The sequence below is a fragment of the Ranitomeya imitator genome, chromosome 1, assembly GCF_032444005.1.
Source record: "Ranitomeya imitator isolate aRanImi1 chromosome 1, aRanImi1.pri, whole genome shotgun sequence".
NCBI classification, from domain to species: domain Eukaryota; kingdom Metazoa; phylum Chordata; class Amphibia; order Anura; family Dendrobatidae; genus Ranitomeya; species Ranitomeya imitator.
In genome coordinates, this window is record NC_091282.1 from 917,918,750 (window position 1) to 917,944,005 (window position 25,256).

Consider the following 25,256-nt stretch of genomic DNA (forward strand, 5'->3'; position numbering starts at 1 on the left):
GCTGTCCATACTAATATTCTACTTTGGTAACCACCCATAAATGGTGTTTTACCATACAGGTCACATCATTTAGTACCATTATATGTATATTCTTTTGGGGTGACACTATTTGTTTTTGTTGTTGTTTATATTTTTACCCTGTACACATTAAAGGTTATGTTTTAATTCCTACATTAGCTATGTTCCTCTAATATTGGTGCGATTTGTTGGATATTTCCAATTAGATATATTCTGATTTGCTTTTTTCGCATCCAATGAAACAAAGAGTGAAAAATTTAAAGGGGTATGAATACTTTTCATACCCACTGTATAAACAAATCATATTGCAATAAATAAATTATATATATATATATATATATACCGTATATACACTGCTCAAAAAAATAAAGGGAATACTCAAATAACACATCCTAGATCTGAATCAGTGACATATTCTCAGTAAATACTTTGTTCTGTACAAAGTTGAATGTGCTGACAACAAAATCACACAAAAATCATTAATGGAAATCAAATTTATTAACCAATGGAGGTCTGGATTTGGGATCCCACTCAAAATCAAAGTGGAAAATCCAATTACAGGCTGATCCATCTACAATGGAAATGCCTCAAGACAAGGAAAAGATGCTCAGTAGTGTGTGTGGCCTCCATGTGCCTGTATGACCTTCCTACAATGTGCAGGCATGCTCCTGATGAGGCGGTGGATGGACTCCTGAGGGATATCCTCCCAGACCTGGACTAAAGCATCCGCCAACTCTAGGACAGTCTGTGGTGCAACGTGATGTTGGTGGATGGTGCTAGACATGATGTCCCAGATGTGTTCAATCGGATTCAGGTCTGGGGAAAGGGCGGGCCAGTCCATAGCTTCAATGCCTTCATCTTGCAGGAACTGCTGACACACTCCAGCCACATGAGGTCTGGCATTGTCCTGCATTAGGAGGAACCCAGGGCCAACCGCACCAGCATATGGTCTCACAAGGGGTCTGAGGATCTCATCTCATTACCTATTGGCAGTCAGGCTAACTCTGGCGAGCACATGGAGGGCTGTGTTGCCCTCCAAATAAATGCCACCCCACACCATTACTGACCCACTGCCAAACCGGTCATGCTGAAGATGTTGCAGGCAGAAGATCTCTCTCCACGGCGTCTCCAGACTCTGTCACATCTGTCACATGTGCTCAGTGTGAACCTGCTTTCATCTGTGAAGACCACAGGGCACCAAGTGGCGAATTTGCCAATCCTGGTCTTCTTGGCAAATGCCAAGCATCCTGCATGGTGTTGGGCTGTGGGTACAACCCCCATCTGTGGACGTTGGGCACTCAGACCATCCTTATGGAGTCCACTTCTAACCATATGTGCACATGCACATTTGTGGCCTGCTGGAGGTCATTTTGCAGGGCTCTGGCAGTGCTCCTCCTGTTCCTCCTTGCACAAAGGCTCAGGTAGCGGTCCTTTGGCGATTGATGTGCCATTCTGGATGAGCTGCACTATCTGAGCCACTTGTGTGGGTTGTAGAGTCCGTCTCATGCTACCACGAGTGTGAAAGCACAACCAACATTCAAAAGTTACCAAAACCTCAGCCAGAAAGCATAGGTACTGAGATGAGATCTGTGGTCCCCACCTGCAGAACCACTCCTTTATTGAGTGTGTCTTGATAATTGCCAATAATTTCCATCTGTTGTCTATTCCATTTGCACAACAGCATGTGAAATTGATTGTCAAACAGTATTGCTTCCTAAGTGGACAGTTTGATTTCACAGAAGTTTGATGTACTTAGAGTCATATTCTGTTGTTTAAGTGTTCCCTTTATTTTTTTGAGCAGTGTATATATGTTTATAATTACGATGACTGTACACACACACACATATATGTATATATATATACAGTATATATATATATATATATATATATATATATATATATATATATATATATACAGGGGGGCAAAGAGTATATTTATACAGTACAGACCAAAAGTTTGGACATACCTTCTCATTTAAAGATTTTTCTGTATTTTCATGACTATAAAAATTGTACATTCACACTGAAGGCATCAAAACTATGAAATAACACATGTGGAATTATATACTTAACACAAAAGTGTGAAAAAACTGAAAATATGTCTTATATTCTAGGTTCTTCAAAGTAGCCACCTTTTGCTTTGATGACTGCTTTGCACACTCTTGGCATTCTCTTGATGAACTTCAAGAGGCAGTCACTGGGAATGGTTTTCACTTCACAGGTGTGCCCTGTCAGGTTTAATAAGTGGGATGTCTTGCCTAATAAATGGTGTTGGGACCATCAGTTGTGTTGTGCAGAAGTCTGGTGGATACACAGTTGATAGTCTCGCTGAATAGACTGTTAGAATTTGTATTATGGCAAGAAAAAATCAGCTAAGTAAAGAAAAACGAGTGGCCATCATTACTTTAAGAAATGAAGGTCAGTCAGTCCGAAAAATTGGGAAAACTTTGAAAGTGTCCCCAAGTGCAGTGGCAAAAACCATCAAGCGCTACAAAGAAACTGGCTCACATGAGGACCGCCCTGGAAAGAAAGACCAAGAGTCACCTCTGCTTCTAAGGATAAGTGTATCCGAGTCATCAGCCTCAGAAATCACAGGTTAACAGCAGCTCAGATTAGAGACCAGGTCAATGCCACACAGAGTTCTAGCAGCAGACACTAGGGTTGAGCGAAATGGATCGGACAAATTCAAAAATCGCCGACTTTCATGAAACCTGACCCGATCTTAGTGTGGGATTGGCCATGAGGTCGGCCATCTTCGCGCCAAAGTCGCGTTTCGTATGATGCGTTAAGCGCAATTTCTCAGCCAATGAAGGAGGACGCAGAGTGTGGGCAGCGTGATGACATAGGTCATCATAGCCCCACCATCTTAGAGAACGGCATGACAGTGATTGGCTTGCTTTCTGCAGCATCACAGGGGCTATAAAGGGGCGTGCACGCCGACCGCCATCTTACTTCTGCCGATCTTAGCATAGGGAGAGGTTGCTGCAGCTTCGTCAGAAGAAGGGTTATCGTTAGGGAGGGAAGATTAACCCCCAAACCGCTTGTGCTGTAGCGATTTCCACTGTCCAACACCACCTTTTTTTGCAGGGACAGTGGAGGCTATATCTTTGTGCATCAGCTCTGTAGCTTATTAGGCTGCCTTATAAGGCTCCCTGATAGCTGCATTGCTGTTTGCACCACTGCTGTGCAAACCAACTGCTTTTTTAAAAGCAAAAATCCTGTTCCTCCTTTCTGCACAGTTATCTTGTTATTTGTCCACGCTTTTGTGTGCAGCAGTCCTTTTTATTGCTGCCATGCTTGTCCTGAGATCATTGTAGGGAGATTGAAATTGTACTTCAGTCCTTGTATTTTTTCATATACAGTGGGGCAAAAAAGTATTTAGTCAGTCAGCAATAGTGCAAGTTCCACCACTTAAAAAGATGAGAGGCGTCTGTAATTTACATCATAGATAGACCTCAACTATGGGAGACAAACTGAGAAAAAAAAATCCAGAAAATCACATTGTCTGTTTTTTTAACATTTTATTTGCATATTATGGTGGAAAATAAGTATTTGGTCAGAAACAAAATTTCATCTCAATACTTTGTAATATATCCTTTGTTGGCAATGACAGAGGTCAAACGTTTTCTGTAAGTCTTCACAAGGTTGCCACACACTGTTGTTGGTATGTTGGCCCATTCCTCCATGCAGATCTCCTCTAGAGCAGTGATGTTTTTGGCTTTTCGCTTGGCAACACAGACTTTCAACTCCCTCCAAAGGTTTTCTATAGGGTTGAGATCTGGAGACTGGCTAGGCCACTCCAGGACCTTGAAATACTTCTTACGAAGCCACTCCTTCGTTGCCCTGGCGGTGTGCTTTGGATCATTGTCATGTTGAAAGACCCAGCCACGTTTCATCTTCAATGCCCTTGCTGATGGAAGGAGGTTTGCACTCAAAATCTCACGATACATGGCCCCATTCATTCTTTCATGTACCCTGATCAGTCGTCCTGGCCCCTTTGCAGAGAAACAGCCCCAAAGCATGATGTTTCCACCACCATGCTTTACAGTAGGTATGGTGTTTGATGGATGCAACTCAGTATTCTTTTTCCTCCAAACACGACAAGTTGTGTTTCTACCAAACAGTTCCAGTTTGGTTTCATCAGACCATAGGAAATTCTCCCAAAACTCCTCTGGATCATCCAAATGCTCTCTAGCAAACTTCAGACGGGCCCGGACATGTACTGGCTTAAGCAGTGGGACACGTCTGGCACTGCAGGATCTGAGTCCATGGTGGCGTAGTGTGTTACTTATGGTAGGCCTTGTTACATTGGTCCCAGCTCTCTGCAGTTCATTCACTAGGTCCCCCCGCGTGGTTCTGGGATTTTTGCTCGCCGTTCTTGTGATCATTCTGACCCCACGGGGTGGGATTTTGCGTGGAGCCCCAGATCGAGGGAGATTATCAGTGGTCTTGTATGTCTTCCATTTTCTAATTATTGCTCCCACTGTTGATTTCTTCACTCCAAGCTGGTTGGCTATTGCAGATTCAGTCTTCCCAGCCTGGTGCAGGGCTACAATTTTGTTTCTGGTGTCCTTTGACAGCTCTTTGGTCTTCACCATAGTGGAGTTAGGAGTCAGACTGTTTGAGGGTGTGCACAGGTTTCTTTTTATACTGATAACAAGTTTAAACAGGTGCCATTACTACAGGTAATGAGTGGAGGAAAGAGGAGACTCTTAAAGAAGAAGTTACAGGTCTGTGAGAGCCAGAAATCTTGATTGTTTGTTTCTGACCAAATACTTATTTTCCACCATAATATGCAAATAAAATGTTAAAAAAACAGACAATGTGATTTTCTGGATTTTTTTTTCTCGGTTTGTCTCCCATAGTTGAGGTCTACCTATGATGTAAATTACAGACGCCTCTCATCTTTTTAAGTGGTGGAAATTGCACTATTGCTGACTGACTAAATACTTTTTTGCCCCACTGTATCTTCCAGCCACTTGCTGCCACTCACATTGCGTTGTTTTATACACTGGGCCTGAGTTTGGGTTCAGTCTCCCCCCCCAAAAAAGTGAGATTCAAATTCTCACAAAGTTGATATACCTCAGTCCTCTTAGTTTGTCGTTTATCAGCCAGCCACTTTCTACCACTTCCATTGTGTTGTTTTATACACTGTGCGTGAGTTTTGGTTCAGTGTCCAAAAAAGAAAAAGTGAGATTGAAATTCTCACAAAGTGGATATATTTCAGTCCTCTTCGTTTGTTGTATATCAGCCAGCCACTTTCTGCCACTTCCAATGTGTTGTTTTATACACTGTGCCTGAGTTTTGATTCAGTGTCCCCAAAAAAAGTGAGATTGAAATTCTCACAAAGTGGATATACCTCAGTCCTCTTAGTTTGTCATTTATCAGCCAGCCACTTTCTGCCACTTCCATTGTGTTGTTTTATACACTGTGCGTGAGTTTTGGTTCAGTGTCCAAAAAAAAAAAGTGAGATTGAAATACTCACAAAGTGGATATATTTCATTCCTCTTAGTTTGTCGTATATCAGCCAGCCACTTTCTGCCACTTCCATTGTGTTGTTTTATACACTGTGTTAGGGCTGGCGGAACCCCCCCGAGTAAATATAGAGATGTTATTTGGTGCGTTCGCAGTCCGGGGTCCACCGTGCAGGAAAAGAACCTGCTGCTGGCAAACGGCGGCACTATATGGCGGTAGAAGCGATCTCTGTTGCTTCACAGAGTCGCTACAAAGAAAGAGCTGTGTGCTGTTAAACTCCAGAGGAATACACAGTAACTGCTGAGCGGAAAGCAGCTTGTGGTCACGCAGTCAAGGAGGCAAACATACAATCTCCTCACCGGAGGAGCCGGTATTCTAGGTGGCTTATTTCAGCCGGGGCCCTGAAACCTTACACACAATCTCCTCACCGGAGGTGCCGGTATTTTAAGTGGCTTAGGCTAGGTTCGGATTGCGCTAACGCAATGTCTTTTTCGGGGTCGCGTTTAACGTCCCCACTCTCGCAGATCCCCGATCTGCGACAGTGGGGAACGGACCTCGGGCGCGCCGTGGACGCTGCAAGCAGCATCCGAGGCGCGTCACAAAACACCGGCACATCGCTAGCGCGTGCCGAAAATGGCACGCGCTAACGATGCGCGTTCCCATTGCTGCCAATGGGCGCGCTAACGGACGCGTTGCACGGCGTTAATTTCGCCGTGCAACGCTGTTCGTTAGCGCGGTCCCATTAACGCAATGTGAACCTAGCCTTATTTCAGCCGGGTCCCTGAATCCACACAAGCGTGACCACATTGGCGTAAAACACATAACTTGCATTGACACTAGCGCATGGCCGTGCGGCCATGCGAACCTTATATAGCTGCAGCAAGTACAAGACCTTCCTAGAAGGACCAATGAGAGGCTGCCACAGAGCCTGTGCACCTTCAGAACCTTCCTGGAGAACCAATGGGCTTTGCTGCAGTATCCAAGCATGTGACCCTCGATCTCCAATGAGAGATCTTACCCTGGGCATGCTCAGAAGGAGAAAAGCAGGACTTAGTCCCAAAAAACGTCTGCTCGCCGCTGCTCAGCACTGGCTTCAATGGCAGAAGCTGGAAAAGCAGCAGTAACCCTTTGCACATAGTCAGACTGAGCGAGAAGCTGGGACCGACGTCTCCGCTGAGCAGGCTCCACTGCGGCAGGAGAAGAATGAGAGACCGCAGCGGAGATGGCCCGAGATTCCCTCTGTGCAGAGGTGGGAACTCGACCCCTAACACACTGTGCTTGAGTTTTGGTTCAGTGTCCAAAAAAAAAAAAAGTGAGATTGAAATTCTCACAAAGTGGATATATTTCAGTCCTCTTAGTTTGTCGTATATCAGCCAGCCACTTTCTGCCACTTCCATTGTGTTGTTTTATACACTGTGCCTGAGTTTTGGTTCAGTGTTCAAAAAAAAAGTGAGATTGAAATTCTCACAAAGTGGATATATTTCAGTCCTCTTAGTTTGTTGTATATCAGCCAGCCACTTGCTGCCAATCACATTGCATTGTTTTATACAGTGGGCCTGAGTTTGGGTTCAGTCTCCCCCCCAAAAAAGTGAGATTGAAATTCTCACAAAGTGGATATATTTCAGTCCTCTTAGTTTGTTGTATATCAGCCAGCCACTTGCTGCCACTCGCATTGCGTTGTTTTATACACTGGGCCTGATTTTGGGTTCAGTCTCCCCCCCAAAAAAGGGGGATTCAAATTGTCACAAAGTGGATGTACGTCAGTTCTGTTAGTTTGACGTATATCAGCCAGCCACATTCTGCCACTTACATTGTGCATTATTATCCACTGGGCCTGAGTTTTGGTTCAGTCTCCCTCCCAAAAATGGAGATTTAAATTCTCAACAATTTTATATACACATTCTACCTTGTTTTACAGTACCATATAACGGTTGATATTTTGGTTAGATTTTCCCAAAAATGAGGAAGTCTGGTGGAAGAGGCCGTGGGCGGTCATTGCCAGCCGTTACTGATGGTGGTGGTGGAGCATCTGGGGGTAGTGGGAAAAGCAAAATAGCACCTAAGGCTGGAGGTGTTGAGCCAGCATCATCGTATGGCTACTCAAGGCCTTGAAGGCTCCCTTATCTGGGAGTAGGAAAACAGCTTTTAAAGCCGGAGCAGCAGGAAAAAGTTTTGGCTTTCCATGCTGACAGTCTCTAGCTCTTTCGCCTCCTCTTCAGAAAGTTCCAAATATGAAAGCAGCGAGTCGTCAGTGGTCAGGAACAAGACGTTTCCTTATGTCCTTCACCCAAACCAAAAGTGAAGGATGCGTCAGGCGACACCACAGGTTACTCCATGGAGGCTCTTTACACATACCGTGCCTGGGTTAGAAAGGGAAATTGTTAACTGCCCATTACAAGATGAATCGGAATTGGAGAGCACTGATGCACAGCCACAGCTGGATTATTATGCTGTTCCATTGACTCAGATCACTACATTGCCCTCGCAGTGTACTGAGCCAGAATCCGTCCCTGATGAGACTATGGTGCCCCGTCCCGAACGCTATAGCACCTTACCCGGTGACACAGGAAGTTGCACATGACATTGAAGAGTAGGTGATAGATAACCCAGTTGTTGACCCAGATTGGCAGCCATTGGGGGAAGAGGGTGCCGCTGCCAGTAGCTCAGAAGCAGAGGAGGATGATCCACAGCAGCCATCTACATCGCAACAGCTGTCATCTGGCAGGCCCGTATCAGGTAAAAAAAAAACAGTTTTAGGACAGCGTGGCCATCCGGTGAAAGTAGCACAGCGTGCAATGCCTGAAAAGGTATTCGATAGTAGGAAGAGCGCAGTGTGGCAATTTTATAACCAAGATCCGAATGATCAGTGCAAAGTTATCTGTAAGAAATGCTCAAAGACCTTTAGCAGAGGGAAGAATCTTCAAAATTTAAATACAACGTGCATGCGTAGACATTTAACCAGCATGCACTTGCAAGCCTGGACTAACTACCAAACGTCACGTACCGTTGGTGCACCTGCTCAGAATGAAGGTAGTCAGCAACGCTACATTGCTTCCCTCACTGTAAGCTCACCGATTAGGACACCACCAGCAGCAAATGTGGAGGTATCGTCACAAAGCCAAAGCAGTCGGGAAACACAAGGTTATTGGTAGGAAACACTGTATGTAGGGCAACATCAAGAATACCATCTCCAACCCTCTCTCAATCCGCCATGTCCACCACCACCACCACCACCGCTAGTTCCACCATATGCAGCTCTCCAGTCCAGCTCACCCTACAAGAGACTCTTGTTAGGAAAAGAAAGTACTCATCCTCTCATCCGCGTACACAGGGTTTTCACATTGCTAGACTAATCTCGTTAGAGATGATGCCCTACTGGTTGGTTGAAAGCGAAGCTTTCAAAGACCTGATGGCCTATGCAGTACCACGGTATGACCTACCCAGTCGGCACTTCTTTGCGAGAAAAGCCATCCCAGCCCTCCACCAGCATGTCAAAGACCGCATTGTCCATGCACTGAAGCAATCAGTCAGTGGAAAGGTGCACCTCACAGCAGATGCATGGACCAGTAGGCATGGCCAGGGACATTACGTGTCCATCACGGCGCACTGGGTTAATGTTGTGGATGCAGGGTCCACTGGGCACAGCCATAGTGGGACAGTTCTGCCTAGCCCACGGTCTAGGAAACAATTGGCTGTAGGCGTTCGCCACCCCTCCTCCTCCTCCTCCATAAGCGAAAGCTCGTCTACAGAGCGCAGTCGCACAACCACTCCTGTTGTGAATTCTGTTATCGAGCTCCCTCCTGTGGTCGTGAATGGTACTTCGGCGAGTTCTGTCCATGGACTCCCTCTGGTGGCTGTGAATGAAGCTGCTGCTCCTGAGGTTTCTTACACAGGTGACGTGGTTTATCCTTTGGTTGGCTGCTCTATTTAACTCCACTCAGATCGTTACTCCATGCCAGCTGTCAATGTTCCTGCATTGGTTCAGTTCGCTCTTGGATCTTTCTGGTGACCTGTCTTCTCCAGCAGAAGCTAAGTTCCTGATAGTTATTATTTGTTCATTGTTTCCTTGTCCAGCTGGTTATCATGATTTTGTCTTGCTAGCTGGAAGTAGTTTTTTGTGCTGACCGCAAAGATACCTTTCCTATCCTCTGTCTGTTTAGTAGGGCTAGCTAGCTCTTAGGCTGTGAAGACGTGTCTAGGGAGTGTCAGGAACGCTCCACGGCTATTTCTAGTTGTTGTGATAGGATTAGTGCCTGCGGTCAGCAGAGTTCCCACATCCCAGAGCTTGTCCTGTGTGAGTTTAACTATCAGGTCGTGCCGGGTGCTCCTAACCACCAGGTCATAACAGTACAGCTGGCCCAAAGTATTAATGCATCTCAATAGAGGGATAAGAGGAGTTCTGAGACCAGTTTTTTTTCTTTGCACTGTGTTTTGTCTTTCTTTTCCCCTAAACCTTTGGGTGGTTCAGGACACAGGTGTAGATATGGACATTCAAGGTCTGTCCTCTTGTGTGGATCATCTCACTGCAAGGGTACAAAACATTCAAGATTTTGTGGTTCAGAATCCTATGTTAGAGCCTAGAATTCCTATTCCTGATTTATTTTCTGGGGATAGATCTAAGTTTCTGAATTTCAAAAATAATTGTAAACTGTTTCTAGCTTTGAAACCCCGCTCCTCTGGTGACTCCGTTCAACAAGTAAAAATCATAATTTCTTTGTTGCGTGGTGACCCTCAAGACTGGGCATTTTCCATTGCTTTATGATGAACCAAATTCAGTGGATCAGGCAGAGAAAATCTTGCTGGCTTTTTGTCAGGGTCAGGATGAAGTGGAGGTGTACTGTCAGAAGTTTAGAATGTGGTCTGTGCTTACTCAGTGGAATGAGTGTGCCCTGGCGGCAATTTTCAGAAAGGGTCTTTCTGAAGCCCTTAAGGATGTCATGGTGAGATTTCCCACGCCTGCTGGTCTGAATGAGTCTATGTCCTTGGCCATTCAAATCGATCGGCGCTTGCGTGAGCGCAAAGCTGTGTACCATCTGGTGGTATTCTCTGAGCATAGGCCTGAGCCTATGCAGTGTGATAGGACTTTGACCAGAGCTGAACGGCAAGAACACAGACATCGGAATGGGCTGTGTTTTTACTGTGGTGAATCCACTCATGCTATCTCCGATTGTCCTAAGCGCACTAAGCGGTTCGCTAGGTCTGCCACCATTGGTACGGTACAGTCTAAATTTCTTTTGTCCGTTACTCTGATTTGCTCTCTGTCGTCCTATTCTGTTATGGCATTTGTGGATTCAGGCGCTACCCTGAATTTGATGGACTTGGAGTTTGCCAGGCGCTGTGGTTTTTTCTTGGAGCCCTTGCAGTATCCTATTCCATTGAGAGGAATTGATGCTACGCCTTTGGCCAAGAATAAGCCTCAGTACTGGACTCAATTGACCATGTGCATGGCTCCTGCACATCAGTAGGATATTCGCTTTTTGGTGTTGCATAATCTGCATGATGTGGTCGTTTTGGGGTTGCCATGGCTACAGGTCCATAATCCAGTGTTAGATTGGAAATCTATGTCTGTGTCCAGCTGGAGTTGTCAGGGGGTTCATGGTGATGTTCCATTGTTGTCAATTTCGCCTTCCACTCCTTCTGAAGTCCCTGAGTTTTTATCAGATTACCGGGATGTATTTGAAGAGCCCAAATCCGGTGCCCTACCTCCTCATAGGGATTGCGATTGTGCTATTAATTTGATTCCTGGTAGTAAGTTTCCTAAGGGCCGTCTGTTTAATTTATCTGTGCCAGAACACGCCGCTATGCAGAGTTATATAAAGGAATCCTTGGAGAAGGGTCATATTCGCCCGTCGTCGTCACCATTGGGAGCAGGGTTCTTTTTTGTGGCCAAGAAGGATGGCTCTTTGAGACCTTGTATTGATTACCGCCTTCTAAATAATATCACAGTCAAATTTCAGTATCCTTTGCCGCTGCTGTCTGATTTGTTTGCTCGGATTAAGGGGGCTAGTTGGTTCACCAAGATAGATCTTCGAGGGGCGTATAATCTTGTGCGAATTAAACAGGGCGATGAATGGAAAACAGCATTTAATACGCCCGAGGGCCATTTTGAGTACCTGGTTACGCCATTCGGGCTTTCTAATGCTCCATCTGTGTTTCAGTCCTTTATGCATGACATCTTTCGAGAGTACCTGGATAGATTCATGATTGTATACTTGGATGACATTTTGGTCTTTTCGGAAGATTGGGAGTCTCATGTGAAGCAGGTCAGAATGGTGTTCCAGGTCCTTCGTGCGAATTCCTTGTTTGTGAAGGGGTCAAAGTGTCTCTTTGGAGTTCAGAAGGTTTCATTTTTGGGTTTCATTTTTCCCCCTTCTACTATCGAGATGGACCCTGTTAAAGTCCAGGCCATTTATGATTGGACTCAGCCGACATCTGTGAAAAGCCTGCAGAAGTTCCTCGGCTTTGCTAATTTTTACCGTCTCTTCATCGCTAATTTTTCTAGTATTGCTAAACCGTTGACTGATTTGACCAAGAAAGGTGCTGATGTGGTCAATTGGTCCTCTGCGGCTGTAGAGGCTTTTCAGGAGTTGAAGCGTCGTTTTTCTTCTGCCCCTGTGTTGTGCAAGCCAGATGTTTCGCTCCCGTTTCAGGTCGAGGTTGATGCTTCTGAGATTGGTGCAGGGGCTGTTTTGTCGCAAAGAAGTTCTGATGGCTCGGTGATGAAACCATGTGCCTTCTTTTCTAGAAAATTCTCGCCTGCTGAGCGCAATTATGATGTTGGCAATCGAGAGTTGTTGGCCATGAAGTGGGCATTCGAGGAGTGGCGACATTGGCTTGAAGGAGCTAAACATCGCGTGGTGGTCTTGACGGATCACAAGAATTTGACTTATCTCGAGTTGAATCCTAGACAGGCTCGATGGTCGCTCTTTTTCTCCCGTTTTGATTTTGTGGTTTCATACCTTCCGGGATCTAAGAATGTGAAGGCTGATGCCCTGTCAAGGAGTTTTGTGCCTGACTCTCCGGGTGTTCCGGAGCCGGCGGGTATTCTTAAAGAGGGGGTAATTTTGTCTGCCATCTCCCCGGATTTGCGGCGCGTGCTGCAGAAGTTTCAGGCTGACAGACCTGACCGTTGTCCAGCAGAGAGACTGTTTGTCCCTGATAGATGGACTAGTAGAGTTATCTCTGAGGTTCATTGTTTGGTGTTGGCTGGTCATCCTGGAATCTTTGGTACCAGAGATTTGGTGGCTAGATCCTTTTGGTGGCCTTCTTTGTCACGGGATGTGCGTTCTTTTGTGCAGTCCTGTGGGACTTGTGCTCGGGCTAAGCCCTGCTGTTCTCGTGCCAGTGGGTTGCTTTTGCCCTTGCCAGTCCCGAAGAGGCCCTGGACGCATATTTCCATGGATTTTATTTCTGATCTCCCTGTTTCTCAAAGGATGTCGGTCATTTGGGTGGTTTGTGATCGCTTCTCTAAGATGGTCCATTTGGTACCCTTGTCTAAATTGCCTTCCTCCTCTGATTTGGTGCCATTGTTTTTCCAGCATGTGGTTCGTTTGCATGGCATTCCAGAGAACATCATCTCGGACAGAGGTTCCCAGTTTGTTTCGAGGTTTTGGCGGTCCTTTTGTGCTAAGATGGGCATTGATTTGTCTTTTTCTTCGGCTTTCCATCCTCAGACTAATGGCCAAACCGAACGAACTAATCAGACTTTGGAAACATATCTGAGATGCTTTGTTTCTGCTGATCAGGATGATTGGGTGTCCTTCTTGCCTTTGGCTGAGTTCGCCCTTAATAATCGGGCCAGCTCGGCTACTTTAGTTTCTCCTTTTATCTGTAATTCTGGTTTCCATCCTCGTTTCTCTTCAGGGCAGGTTGAGCCTTCAGACTGTCCTGGTGTGGATACGGTGGTGGACAGGTTGCAGCAGATTTGGACTCATGTGGTGGACAATTTGACATTGTACCAGGAGAAGGCTCAACGTTTCGCTAACCGCCAGCGCTGTGTTGGTCCCCGACTTCGTGTTGGGGATTTGGTTTGGTTGTCATCTCGTCATATGTTCCTATGAAGGTTTCCTCTCCTAAGTTTAAGCCTCGTTTCATTGGGCCATATAAGATTTCTGAAGTTCTTAATCCTGTGTCATTTCGTTTGAACCTTCCAGCTTCTTTTGCCATCCATAATGTGTTCCATAGGTCGTTGTTGCGGAGATACGTGGCGCCTATGGTTCCCTCCGTTGATCCTCCTGCCCCGGTGTTGGTCGAGGGGGAGTTGGAGTATGTGGTGGAGAAGATTTTGGATTCTCGTGTTTGCCTCTGATGTTCATGCTGCCGATCTAGTTCGTGCCTTTCATTTGGCTCATCCTGATCGGCCTGGGGGCTCTGGTGAGGGTTTGGTGACCCCTCCTCAAGGGGGGGTACTGTTGTGAATTCTGTTGTCGAGCTCCCTCCTGTGGTCGTGAATGGTACTTCGGCGAGTTCTGTCCATGGACTCCCTCTGGTGGCTGTGAGTGAAGCTGCTGCTCCTGAGGTTTCTTACACAGGTGACGGGGTTTATCCTTTGGTTGGCTGCTCTATTTAACTCCACTCAGATTGTTACTCCATGCCAGCTGTCAATGTTCCTGCATTGGTTCAGTTCGCTTTTGGATCTTTCTGGTGACCTGTCTTCTCCAGCAGAAGCTAAGTTCCTGATGGTTATTATTTGTTCATTGTTTCCTTGTCCAGCTGGTTATCATGATTTTGTCTTGCTAGCTGGAAGCTCTGGGATGCAGAGTGGCATCTCCGCACCGTTAGTCGGTGCGGAGGTCTTTTTGCACACTCTGCGTGGTCTTTTGTAGTTTTTTGTGCTGACCGCAAAGATACCTTTCCTATCCTCTGTCTGTTTAGTAAGTCTGGCCTCCCTTTGCTGAAACCTGTTTCATTTCTGCGTTTGTGACTTTCATCTTTACTCACAGTCAATATATGTGGGGGGCTGCCTTTTCCTTTGGGGAATTTCTCTGAGGCAAGGTAGGCTTTATTTTCTATCTCTAGGGCTAGCTAGCTCTTAAGGCCCCGTCACACATAGCGAGATCGCTAGCGAGATCGCTGCTGAGTCACAAGTTTTGTGACGCAACAGCGATCTCAGTAGCGATCTCGCTATGTGTGACACGTACCAGCGATCAGGCCCCTGCTGTGAGATCGCTGGTCATGTCGGAATGGCCTGGGCCATTTTTTGATCGTTGAGGTCCCGCTGACATCGCTGAATCGGGGTGTGTGACGCCGATTCAGCGATGTCTTCGCTGGTAACCAGGGTAAACATCGAGTAACTAAGCGCAGGGCCGCGCTTAGTAACCCGATGTTTACCCTGGTTACCATCGTTAAAGTAAAAAAAACAAACGCTACATACTTACCTACCGCTGTCTGTCCCCGGCGCTCTGCTTCTCTGGTCTGGCTGTGAGCGCCGGTCAGCCGGAAAGCAGAGCGGTGACGTCACCGCTCTGCTTTCCAGCAGCTGTGCTCGCAGCCAGACCAGAGAAGCTGAGCGCCGGGGACAGACAGCGGTAGGTAAGTATGTAGCGTTTGTTTTTTTTACTTTAACGATGGTAACCAGGGTAAACATCGGGTTACTAAGCGCGGCCCTGCGCTTAGTTACCCGATGTTTACCCTGGTTACCGGGGACCTCGGGATCGTTGGTCGCTGGAGAGCTGTCTGTGTGACAGCTCTGCAGCGACCAAACAGCGACGCTGCAGCGATCCGGATCGTTGTCGGTATCGCTGCAGCGTCGCTATGTGTGACGGGGCCTTTAGGCTGTGAAGAGGCGTCTAGGGAGTGTCAGGAACGCTCCACGGCTATTTCTAGTTGTTGTGATAGGATTAGGGCCTGCGGTCAGCAGAGTTCCCACATCCCAGAGCTTGTCCTGTGTGAGTTTAACTATCAGGTCGTGCCGGGTGCTCCTAACCACCAGGTCATAACACACTCCATCCACAGCTGCCAGTGTTGCACACGAGGTGTCCCATTAACGTACAGCTAGTGGTAAGCATCAGCAGGCTGTGTTACAAATGAAGTGTTTGGGCGACAACAGACACACCGCGGAAGTACTGGCCGAGTACTTGCAGCAAGAAACTCAGTCATGGCTGGGCAGTGTACATCTTGAGGCAGGCAAGGTAGTCAGTGATAACGGAAGAATTTTTATGGCTGCCATACCCTTTTAGAACTGAAACACATACCTTGCCTGGCTCACACCTTGAACCTGGTGGTGCAGTGCTTCCTGAAAAATTATCCAGGGTTACTAGCCTTGCTCCTGAAGGTGCGAAGACTTTGCTCGCACATCGCCGGTCACCCGTACACTCCAGCTGTATGCTGAACCATCAGAGATCGCTGAATCTTCCCCAGCACCGCCTAATAATCGATGTTGCAACAAGGTGGAACTCCACACTGCACATGCTTCAGAGGCTGTGTGAACAGAGGCGTGCTGTAATTTATTTGTGGGAGGATACACATACACGGGCAGGCACTTGGATGGCTGACATGGAGTTGACTGGTGTGCAGTGGTCGAAGCTACAAGACCTCTGTCAAGTCCTTCAGTGTTTTGAGGAATGCACACGCCTGGTAAGTGCAGATGACGCCATCATAAGCATGAGCATCCCGCTAATGCGTCTGCTGATGCTAAGTTTGACGCACATTAAGGAGCAGGCATCTGCAGCCGAAGAGGAGGGAAGGCTTGATGACAGCCAGCCATTGTCAGCTCAGGGAACTATCCTGGACGAGGTGGCGGATGAAGAGGAGGAGGAGGATGATGGGGATGAATATTTATGGGAGGAGGATGCTTCTCAGGGGGCAATAGAAACTGGTGGCGTTGCAAGGTCAGGTACAGGGTTTTTGCGGGACACAAGTGATGTTGATTTGCAAGAAAGTGCTCCTCAACCCAGCACAAGCAGTGAATTGACACCTGGAACATTGGCCCACGTGGCTGAGTATGCCTTGCGTATCCTAAAAAGGGACCCCCGCATCATCAAAATGATGACCGATGACGATTACTTGTGTGCCTGCCTCCTGGATCCACGATACAAAGGAAAATTACAAAATATCATGCCACATGAGAACCTTGAGCAAATTTTGGCTACCAAACAAGCAACTCTTGTAGACCATTTGGTTCAGGCATTCCCAGCACACAGCAGCGGTGATGGTTCTCACATGAGCCATAGGAGGTAACATGGTAGAGGTGTTAGAGGTGCACAAATCCGAAGTGGTGTTGGACAGATGGGTTTTATGACCAGGTTGTGGAGTGATTTTGCAACGACCGCTGATACGACAGGTACTGCTGCATCGATTCAAAGTGACAGGAGACAGCATTTTTCCAGTATGGTTATGCACTACCTTTCCGCCCTTATCTATGTTCTCCCTCACAGGTCATTCCCCTTTGATTACTGGGCATCTAAAATAGACACCTGGCCTGAATTGGCAGGATATGCATTACAGGAGCTCGCATGCCCTGCTGCTAGTGTGCTATCAGAAAGAGTATTCAGTGCTGCTGGTTCAATACTGACCGAAAAAAGGACACGTCTGGCTACCCGAAATGTTGATGTTCTAACCTTCATTAAAATGAACCAATCATGGATTTCTAATTATTTGGCCCCACCGTCCCCTGCTGACACATAGCTTGCCTGAAAAATGTCTTGCTTTTGGCCTCCTCTTACTGACTTCTCCAATTCCTCCATTTGCAGCTGCTGACTGTCCACCATAGACCATTTTTATACCTCCCTAAATGGGCTGACTCCCCCCACAGTGCCGTGGTCACCACCTGGAGCAAGCACCCGTGTGAGTGCCGTTTGCCTGGACAGGTGGGTGTGCCCACTCTTGGGCGACGGCACTGGCACAGGCTCCCTCATAGTACAATGAAGTGTCTCTGACGGTGGTGGTGCACAACCAATGTCAGACACACCATCATAATATGAGGGGCCCTGTGCCAGTACCGCAGCCCACAAGAGTGTTCCCCCCCAGCTCGAACAGTGTTCTACCACTTGCAATACTTACCTCTCCCTGCTCCACCACTGTGTAGTCTATGCTGTTAAATCCTTCAATGGCACTGCCAATACAAATTTGTTGAAATGATAGATGATAGTTAAAATATACAGGGGCCCTGGCCTCCATTTAGACTAGTTTATACTTTGCGCCTACCACTGTCTGCTATTCAGCAGAGGAGTCCACCCCTGTACTTAGCTATGCCATCTGGTTATTTATGAAAAAAATGTTGGCAGACATTTAGCCTACTTTATTATTTGGGCCTACTCACTGTGTCAGCCACTCCTTACAATTGTCCTCCGCTGAACAAAGCAATGCCGCTTGGTTAGTCCTGTTACCAATTTTGAACTGCATTTAGCCCACTTTATTATTTGGGCCTATATCTGTGTTTCCTCCTCATCCTGCCCATTGCCCAGCCTCTGCTAGATGAGTCTGCTGGTACATTGACCCAGACCACTACATTCCCCTTGCACTCTACACGGCCACAATCTGACCCTGCTGAAAGTCAGGTTCTCCTTCCCGCATACTATACCACCTTACACGGGGACAAAGAGGAAGGTGCAGGTTCCTTCATCAGGTGGGGAGGCATACTCATTGGCAACGTCACTGGCACAGGGCCCCTTACAGTACACAAAAGTGTTTCTGCCGGTGGGAGGCGCCACCCACCATCAAACACACCGCTGTACTATGAGGGGCCCTGTGCCAGTCCCATGCCAATGAGTGGACCCCCACTGCTTGCTCAGGATCACAGCACTTCCAAAGTTGAAATACTTACCTCTCCCTGCTCCACCGCCGTGACGTATTCCGCGTTTCCTGGGCCCACAAAAATCTTGAGCCAGCCCTACCCCCCACAACTTTAGAGAAATGACCCCCAGTTTTCAATTCCTAACTATTATTATAAAGTAAAATAAGATTGACAAGCTTCAGTAATAAGAATTGATGTTTTGGGCATTAAAAAGGGCACTGTAGGTGTTTTCCTGTCCTCCACTCACTGCCGACTTTGATTCCCCATTGACTTGCATTGGGTTTCGTGTTTCAGTCGACCCCCGACTTTACGTAATAATCGGCCGATTTCACCCGACCCGACTTTTGACAAATTTTGGTTTCGCGAAACCCGACTCGATCCGAAAAAAGGTAAAAGTCGCTCAACTCTAGCAGACACATCTCCACAACAACTGTTAAGAGGAGACTTTGTGCTGCAGGCCTTCATGGTAAAATAGCTGCTAGGAAACCACTGCTAAGGAGAGGCAACATGCAGAAGAGACTTGTTTGGGCTAAAGAACACAAGGAAAGGACATTAGACCAGTGGAATCTGTGCTTTGGTCTGATGAGTCCAAATTTGAGATCTTTGGTTCCAACCACCGTGTCTTTATGCGACGCAGAAAAGGTGAACTGATGGACTCTACATGCCTAGTTCCCACCGTGAAGCATGGAAGAGTAGGTGTAATGGTGTGGGGGTGCTTTGGTCGTGATTTTTTCAAAATTGAAGGCATACTGAACCAGCATGGCTACCAGAGCATCTTGCAGCGGCATGCTTTTCCATCCGGTTTGCGTTTAGTTGGACCATCATTTATATTTCAACAGGACAATGACCCCAAACACACCTCCAGGCTGTGTAAGGGCTATTTGACCAAGAAGGAGAGTGATGGGGTGCTACGCCAGATGATCTGGCCTCCACAGTCACCAGACCTGAACCCAATTGAGATGGTTTGGGGTGAGCTGGATCGCAGAGTGAAGGCAAAAGGGCCAACAAGTGCTAAGCATCTCTGGGAACTCCTTCAAGATTGTTGGAAGACCATTCCCGGTTACTGCGTCTTGAAGCTCATCAAGAGAATGCCAAGAGTGTGCAAAGCAGTCATCAAAGCAAAAGGTGGCTACTTTGAAGAACCTAGAATATAAGACATATTTTCAGTTGTTTCACACTTTTTTGTTAAGTTTATATTTCCACATGTGTTAATTCATAGTTTTGATGCCTTCAGTGTGAATGTACAATTTTCATAGTCATGAAAATACAGAAAAATCTTTAAATGAGAAGGTTTATCCAAACTTTGGTCTGTACTGTATATACTTATAAGAATGTATAAATATATATATAATATATATATATATATATATATACATATATACAGTTGCTTCTGACAAAATTAGAATATCATCAAAAAGTAAATTTATTTCAGCTCTTCGATACAAAAAGTGAAACATATATTATACTAGCTGAAGAGCCCGGCGTTGCCTGGGCATAGTAAATATCCGTGGTTAGTTATAGCACCTCACGTCTCTTATTTTCCCATCATGCCTCTCATTTTCTCCCTTACACCTCTCATTTTCTCCCTTACACCTCTCATTTTCCCCCTCACTCCTCTCATTCACCCCTAACACTTGTCATTTCGACCTCACATCTGTCATTTTCCGAGCACTCCACTATTTTCCCTCACTCCTCTCATTTTCCACTCACACCTTTTCATTTTCACCTCACACCCATCATTTTCACCTCAGTATATACATGTTTGTCATCTTCCTTATATATAGTATACACCTGTATGTCTTCTCTTGTATATAGTATATACCTGTATGTCATCTCCCCTGTATATAGTATATACCTGCGGTATGTCATCTCCTCCTGTATGTTGTATATACCCATGTGTCATCTCCTCCTGTATATATTATATACCTGTATGTCATCTCCTGTATATAGTATATACCTGTATGTTATCTCCCCTGTATATAGTATATACCTGTTGTATGTCATCTCCTCCTGTATATACCTATGTGTCATCTCCTCTTTTATATAGTATTTACCTGTATGTCATCTCCTCCTGTATATAGTATATACGTGTGTCATCTCCTCCTGTATATAGTATGTACCTGTAAGTCATCTCCTCCTGTATATAGTATATACCTGTGTATCATCTGCTCCTGTATATAGTATATACCTGTGTGTCATCTCCTCCAGTATATAGAACCAAAAACACATGGGCTACTTGCACAGTGAACAGGTCTGTAGAAACCTGTTCACACCACCAAAGAACTTGAAGACACAAAAGCGCACAGAGAGGTGAAAAAATACTCTGTTGTAAAAAAGTCACAGTTAGGGTTGAGCGAAATGGGTCGGCCTTTTTCAGAAGTCGCCGACTTTTGGCAAAGTCGGGTTTCATGAAACCCGACCCGACCCCTGTGTGGGGTCGGCCATGAAGTCGGCGATCTTCTGAATCTGGTATCGGAATTCCGATCCCGAGTTCCGATATGTTTGCAATATCGGAAATCAGTATCGGAATCCATATTTAAGTGTAAAATAAAGAATTAAAATAAAAAATATCGCTATACTCAGCCTCTGACGCGCCCTGGTACTAACCGGCAGCCTTTCTTCCTTCGAATCAGCGCTTGCAGGACCTTGCGGTGACGTCGCGGTGACGTCGCGGCTTGTGATTGGTCGCGCGAGCGGTCACATGGGCAGTTGCGCGACCAATCACAAGCCGCGACGTCACCGCAAGGTCCTGCAAGCGCTGATTCGAAGGAAGGAAGGTTCCCAGTTAGTACCAGGGCGCGTCCGAGGGTAAGTATAGTGATATTTTTTATTTTAATTCTTTATTTTACACTTAAATATGGATCGCAGAGCCTGAAGGAGAGTTTCCTCTCCTTCAGACCCTGGGAACCATTGGAAACCCAATGCACTGCATTGGGTTTCGAGTTTCGGCCGACCCCGACCCCGACTTTTTTATAGGATCGGACGATTTCACTCGACCCGACTTTTGAAAAAGTCGGGTTTTGTGAAACCCGACCCGATCCTATAAAAGTAAAAGTCGCTCAACCCTAGTCACAGTAAATAAGCAAGTGCTAGTCAAAAAATGAAAAAAAAAACAGGGTATTTAGTTAATACGTTTTTTTGCAAAAAAAGTATATTAAGCTGCTCCACCAATCGCCTCCAGTATATAGTATATACCTGTATGTCATCTCCTCCTGTATATAGTATATACCTGTGTCATCTCCACTGTATATAGTATATACCTGTGTGTCATCGCCCCTGTATATAGTATGTACCTGTATGTCATCTCCCCTGTATATAGTATATACCAGGTTGTCATCTCCTCCTGTATATAGTATATACCTGTATGTCATCTCCTCCTGTATATAGTATATACCTGTGTGTCATGTCCTCCTGTATATAGTATATACCTGTATGTAATATCCTCCTGTATATAGTATATACCTGTCTGTCATCTCCCCTGTATATAGTATATATGTGTGTGTCATCTCCTCCTGTATATAGTATATACCTGTGTGTCATCTCCTCCTGTATATAGTATATACCTGTGTGTCATCTCCTCCTGTATATAGTATATACCTGTATGTCATCTCCTCCTGTATATAGTATATACCTGTAAGCCATCTCCTCCTGTATATAGTATATACCTAATAGATTAATGGCTGCACTCAAAATGAATCTGTGCTAGAGCAAGGAAATGTGTCATACATGAAATGGGAATAGCATAATGGCTTGTGAAATATATGAAAAAACACATGAGATTCTTAGCACAAGATTTGGCCAAAAGTTGTGAGCCCATCCACCAATCGTCAAGGTAATCTCAGAACGGATGGGTACCTGAGCTGACTGCCTAGTGTGAACACTTACCTATGGCTAATAACGTGGTAAAGCCTGCTTATATAGGAAGCTCAGAACCAACTGTGTTAGGATGTAGTTAAAATCACAGCATGGTGAAGGGCGGGGCGTTCAAGTCAGAAAAAATAGTACATAATAAATATAGAAAAACTGACCGAACAGCAATCTAATCTGAATTTGGCCAAATCTTGTGCTAAGAATCTCATGTGTTTTTTCATATATTTCACAAGCCATTATGCTATTCCCATTTCATGTATCACACATTTCCTTGCTCTAGCACAGATTCATTTTGAGTGCAGCCATTAATCTATTTGCTATATGACTTTTTTGGTTATGCACCAGTTCAGATTAGATTGCTGTTCGGTCAGTTTTTCTATATTTATAGTATATACCTGTCTCATCTGCTCCTGTATATAGTATATACCTGTGTGTCATCTGCTCCTGTATATAGTATATACCTGTTTGTCATCTCCTCCTGTATATAGTATATACCTGTGTATCATCTCTCCTGTATATAGTATATACCTGTGTGTCATCTCCTCCTGTATATAGTATATATCTGTGTGTCATCTCCTCCTGTATTAGACCGCGTTCACACGTTATTTGGTCAGTATTTTTACCTCAGTATTTGTAAGCTAAATTGGCAGCCTGATATATCCCCAGCCAACAGGAAGCCCTCCCCCCTGGTAGTATATATTAGTTCACACATACACATAATAGACAGGTCATGTGACTGACAACTGCCGTATTTCCTATATGGTACATTTGTTGCTCTTGTAGTTTGTCTTCTTATTAATCAGATTTTTATTTTTGAAGGATAACACCAGACTTGTGTGTGTTTTAGGGCGAGTTTCATGTTTCAAGTTGTGTGTGTTGAGTTACATGTGGCGACATGCATGTAGCGACTTTTGTGAGATGAGTTTTGTGTGGCGACATGCGTGTAGCAACTTTGTGTGTGTCGAGTTGCATGTGACAGGTTAGTGTAGCAAGTTGTGTGCAGAAAGTTTTGCGCGTGGCGAGTTTTATGTGTGGTGCCTTTTGAGTATGGGCAAGTTTTGTGTGAGGCAACTTTTGCATGTGTTGCAACTTTTGTGCATGTGGCAATTTTTCCGCGTGTGCAAGTTTTGCGTGTGGCGAGTTTTCCATGAGGAGAGTTTTGCACGTGTGGCGAGTTTTGCGTGAGCCTAGTTTTGCATGTGGCGAGTTTTGTGCGTGGCAAGTTTTGAGCGGCGACTTTTGTGTTTCGACTTTTATGTGGCTAGGTTGGTGTATGTGTGGTTAAATGTGTGCTGAGGGTGGTATATGTGTTCAAGCACGTGGTAGTTTGTGGCGCCTTTTGTGTGTGTGTTCATATCCCCGTTTGTGGTGAGTATCCCATGTCGGGACCCCACCTTAGCAACTGTATGGTATATACTCTTTGGCGCCATCGCTCTCACTCTTTAAGTCCCCTTTGTTCACATCTGGCAGCTGTCAATTTGCCTCCAACACTTTTCCTTTCACTTTTTCCCCATTATGTAGATAGGGGCAAAATTGTTTGGTGAATTGGAATGCGCGGGGTTAAAATTTCGCCTCACAACATAGCCTATGACGCTCTTGGGGTCCAGACGTGTGACTGTGCAAAATTTTGTGGCTGTAGCTGCGACGGTGCAGATGCCAATCCCGGATATACACACATACATACTGTACATACACACATACACACATTCAGCTTTATATATTAGATAGAGTCACTACAAGCAGAGTGATCTATTTCAAGTGTTTATTTCTGATAATGTTGATGATTATGACTTACAGTCAATGAAAACCCAAAAGTCCATTCAAAAATTTGGGGGAGATTTACAAGGAGTGGACTGCTGCTGGAATCATTGCGTCAAGAGCCACTACACACAGACGTATCCAGGACATGGGCTACAAGTGTCACATTTCTTGTGTCAAGCCAATCATGACCAATAGACAACGCCAGAAGCGTCTATTGCAAAAGAGAAAAAAGAACTGGACTGTTGCTCAGTGGTCCAAGGTGTTGCTTTCAGATGAAAGTAAATTTTACATTTCATTTGGAAATCAAGGTCCCAGAGTCTGGAGGAAGAGTGGAGAGGCACACAATCCAAGCTGCTTGAGGTCTAGTGTGAAGTTTCCACAATCAGTGGTGGTTTGGGGAGCCATGTCATCTGCTTGTGTAGGTCTACTGTGTTTTATCAAAACCAAAGTCAGCGCAGCCGTCTACCAGGACATTTTAGAACACTTCATGCCTCTCTCTGCCGACAAGCTTTTTGGAGATGGAAATTTAATTCTCCATCAGGACTTGGCACCTGTCCACACTGCCAAAAGTACCAATACCTGGTTTAAAAGCAACAGCATCACTGTGCTTGACTGGCCAGCAAAGTCGCATGACCTTAACCCCATAGAGAATCTATGGGGTATTGTCAAAAGGAAGATGAGAGACACCAGACCCAACAATGATGACGAGCTGAAGGCTGTATCAAAGCAACCTGGGCTTCCATAACTCCTCACTAGTGCCACAGGCTGATTACCTCCATGCCACGCCGCATTGATGCAGTAATTGATGCAAAATCATTTTTCAAGCTGGTGTTATAATGCATTCTAATTTACTGAGATAATAACTTTTGTCTTTTCATTGGCTGTAAGCAATAATTATCAACGTTAACAGAAATAAACACTAGAAATACATCACTCTGTATTCAGTTGTCATATTTATAAATATATTCCAATAATTTTTTTATTTTAAATCTACTTGAAGGAAATTTTACTGTGACATATATGTCCATAATTCTCATGATAATGTAGTTTACATCATCTAATATTGTTTTAATATTTATGCTCTCTTGTAGGTTCCTTTTTGAATTTGCAAGAAGGCATCCAGAATTATCCGACCTATTCTGTATAGGAGTTGCTAAAGGCTATGAAGACCTGCTCAAGAAGTGCTGTGCAGAGGAACATCCTGCGGATTGTTATAAGGCTGCGGTAAGATGTCTTTTAGGCTAGTTTCACATTGGCGTTCGAATCCGCAGCGTTTAATCCGCATCCGCAAGTGCAGGAAAAAAGCTTGGAAACGCGTACAAACGTGGCGTTTTTAGACACATGCGGAAACGCATGTGGTTAAAAAAACGCTGCGTTTGCATGCTTTTCTATGCGTTTT

The 25,256-nt window shown here is 45.4% G+C and overlaps 1 protein-coding gene across 1 annotated transcript in view; it reads left to right on the forward strand.

Moving 5' to 3' along the window:
* Positions 1–25,256, forward strand: part of LOC138654965 (albumin-like) — a 170,988-nt gene that overhangs the window by 128,432 nt on the left and 17,300 nt on the right. The window contains exon 10 of the mRNA XM_069743536.1: positions 24,949–25,081. Within this exon, the coding sequence (XP_069599637.1) occupies positions 24,949–25,081 (133 nt within the window). The remainder of the gene's footprint in view (positions 1–24,948; positions 25,082–25,256) is intronic.